This window comes from Muntiacus reevesi, chromosome 4 (genome assembly GCF_963930625.1).
Source record: "Muntiacus reevesi chromosome 4, mMunRee1.1, whole genome shotgun sequence".
In the NCBI taxonomy this organism is placed as follows: Eukaryota; Metazoa; Chordata; class Mammalia; order Artiodactyla; family Cervidae; genus Muntiacus; species Muntiacus reevesi.
In genome coordinates this window covers 127,916,971-127,920,215 of record NC_089252.1, presented here as the reverse complement: position 1 = coordinate 127,920,215, position 3,245 = coordinate 127,916,971, and the positions used below count along the sequence as shown (strand labels likewise).

Genomic DNA, 3,245 nt, shown 5'->3' with positions numbered 1-3,245 from the left:
CTCTCTGTTTTAACTAAAACAAGAAGAAACAGGATATTGATAAAAAGGAAAAGGACAGATTCCTTCCGGATGGTCTTCACTTCTAACCACAAATGTGGTTAGATCTACATGAGATAGGAAAGTGGACAGTTTTAATTCAGACACAGGAAAACAACCCATTTTCGTCCTTTTAAGTCGACCCATAGATAGACACCCAAATAAATGGGTTTCGGTGGTGTCTAAATTAAAATGTGGTTCACCTTTATTTATGCCCTCTAAACATATATTTTTTTCAGTAGAATCAAATTAGACCAACTTTTCTTCATATAGAAACTTATCTTTTAATATTACAATACCAGGATCCTCTCACATTTTATATACAATATGTCACTCCACATTTAAAATATATTTCTTAGATTTACATAAAAAAAGAAAGTACTAATGTTATTTACAAAAATACATTCAATACCACTAACATTTAGATGCAACGTTTCCACTTTGCTTGAAACAGGAATGAACTTCTTCTGAACATGGCACAAAAGGATCACCATAATAAAAGTAAATATATTACAAAACCAACCAAACAAAAAGTAAAACCGCTAGATCTAAGCCACTCGCGGTTCCCAAGATACAAGCCCAAAGCCGAAAGGGTTTTTCATCCGAGCGTGCACAGCAGTTTCCAGAAAGCTTCTTTGTGAATATGTCTCCTTCCCTATCATAAACTCCTGGGTCTGTCTTCCTAAATATTAACGTAACGTGACCTAAAGGATTAGGCGAAGCAGGGGGTGGGGGTGGGGGTGGGATCTTCCTGCTCCGTGGAGAACGACTGGAGCACTGAGTTACTTCTCCACCACCTCCTCCACGCAGGGGAGTTTGTGTTCCTCCGAGGAAATGCTGTCCACGATGGAAGAGAGGCATCGAAGGCTACTCGAGGCCGATGAATCAATGCTTGTCCCTCCTGGGAGCAGAAAACACACAGACACATGAACATACTCCCCATGGAAGGAAGGCAGCTCTGCTCCCCGCGCGAGCCGCGGTCCCCGCGCTGGGAGCGCCCGCTCGGGCACATCCCGGTTCCCGCTCGGCTCGGAGCCTTGCTTTCTGCGCCCAGAGGGCTCCCCAGCCCCCTCCCGGGGTGTCCTCTCGTGGCCCTGTGTCCTTTCACTTTACCTTCCTTGGCGGTTATCACGAGCCCCCTGGAATGATCCGAAACACTTGGCCACTGGGAGCTGCAGGTGCGCAGGAAATCCGCACCCTCAAGCTGGAGGAAAACCGAGGCAGCAGATTAGTCAAGAAGCATGGGTTCCGGGGGTGGGTTAGGGGGCCCTCGGCGGGGGTGTCTCCCCTGTTTCCTCAGGCCGGGTACGAATTTCCTGCCTCTTGCAGGCACCCCGTGTTCACGGGTCACCGGGGCTTCATTAAAGAGGGAGCGGGAGGGGCGGGCGAGGAAGGGGGACGGGGACGGAGACCGAGCAGGGGGAGGTTAAGGCCCCGAGGAAGGCGTCTAATCAGCCTGTCCTTTCCCCGGCGCCGGCGGCAGCATCTGGGCTTACATTTTCTTGCTTGGGTCTGTAGCTGAAGGGGTCCACCCCTAACTCCTGCATTTTGTCCTGCTGATCCAGCCGGTGCAGCAGGTCCTGCAACCGCTCGATGTAGTTAATGGCGCTCCGCAGAATCTCCACCTTGGGCAGCCTCTGGTTGGGGTTGGCCACAGTCCGTCGCTTCAGTGCCTCGAAGGCCTCGTTGATTTTCTTGAGCCGCCGCCTCTCGCGCAGGGTGGCGGCTTTCCGCCGGTCGGTGGGGGCAGATTTTCTCTTGCAGGTCTTGCAAGCCCAGATCAGGCATTGGCCGGGGCAGTGGGGAGGCTGCAGGCCTGGGGGCGCCAGGACATGTTCCTCTCCGCTGCTGTCGCTCCCGGCTTCCGGGGGCATTTGGTCCTGGCAGGGGGACAGGGTACCATCACTCCCTGGATACAGAGGAGAGCCCTCTGCCACTTCTAAGGGCTGCAAGGTAACATTTTCCCCGTCCAAGTAGAAGAAATAGGAGCCAGTTTCAAAAAGGTCCATCATCATGTTCTCTTCCTTGGCCTCTGACTTGGTCTGAACGGGGTGATGGGCTCAAAAACCAGAAGGTTCTGGGTGGTTACCCAGATGGCATTTAATTAGTGCGGTGACATAAGTCGCCCCAGCTTTATATATAGTAGCTCCTGAAACTCAATCCAACTTTTAGCTGTCATGGAGCATCAGTCTCTCAATGTGATTACAGCCAGTGCTCTCTAGAACATCGAGTTTGAAAGAAAACTGAGAAGTGTCACCGTCAGAATGATGTGACAACCTATATGCAGGACAGGTTAAAACAAAATACATAGACTCCTAGAATTTAAACAAAGCATCGAACACTTCCTCTAAAGTGGCTAACCTGCTTACAGGAAAAGTTCAAAACAACTGGGGATTAACACTGCACTGTTCCCCCTCCCCCAGGCTCATCTGAATTCTAAGTATAGACCCATGATGAAAGATTTCAAAGGCAATAGCCATTGCTCCAAAATAGCTTGGTTAATATTTGCAGAGTGGTTCAGCTCTTTTCTCTCTCCTGCCTCTCAAAAAGATGCTATTCCTGTGATAAAACCATTACAGTCCTTCCAAGGTTATACATGACTTTCAGGCTTCAGCCTCCATAGCAGCAGGTAAATCTCTTTCCTCTCTTTTACTAAGGTTGTATGACAGTTTGGGAGCTGGAAGGGGTGGCTAGAGGGTGCTCAGATTCCTTCCTTGGCTATCTTTTTCTGGAGGGTGGCAACTAAGATCCGAATTCCATACCCCTCCATGGTGGACCAGTAGTACCTATAAGGTAAGGGGTGGGACTGAGGATGGGAATGCAATGATTGTAATAATGTCTCCTGAGTAATAGTTTTAGTGGAAATAAGACTCATAGCTATTTGATATTCCAGGATTCAGCGTGGCACTCTGTCTCCTCCGTTAAGGCTCCTGTTCTACACTGCGTGCTCATGGCTTTTCATTAGCTTTCTTGGCACCCTTTGATGCCAGATAAATTGTTTCATAGGATTCAGCTGAGAAAGGTAGCAACGAAGACACAAATCAAGGAAGAGTGTGTTTAACTGCAGCTTGCCTGTGGTTCAGTACACACAAGAATGGTGGCTGGGGAGGTAGTACAAGATAAGGATGAAGTGCAAGGCCCCTAAATTCCAAAGAAGTCCCTTCAAGTCCTAGCTAAGTTAATTTCTATTTCTGTGTGCCTAGGTAATA

General features: G+C 48.8%; 1 protein-coding gene across 1 annotated transcript; it reads right to left on the bottom strand.

Annotated features, from left to right (window-relative positions):
* Window positions 1-229: 229 nt before the first annotated feature.
* Window positions 230-2,124, bottom strand: MYF6 (myogenic factor 6). Its single transcript, XM_065935471.1, has 3 exons — window positions 1,533-2,124; window positions 1,150-1,240; window positions 230-937 (listed from the first exon to the last, which is right to left on the bottom strand). The coding sequence occupies exons 1-3, from the start codon at window positions 2,049-2,051 to the stop codon at window positions 819-821; spliced, it is 729 nt and encodes a 242-aa protein (XP_065791543.1). The 5' UTR covers window positions 2,052-2,124; the 3' UTR covers window positions 230-818.
* Between the last annotated feature and the right edge of the window lie 1,121 nt (window positions 2,125-3,245).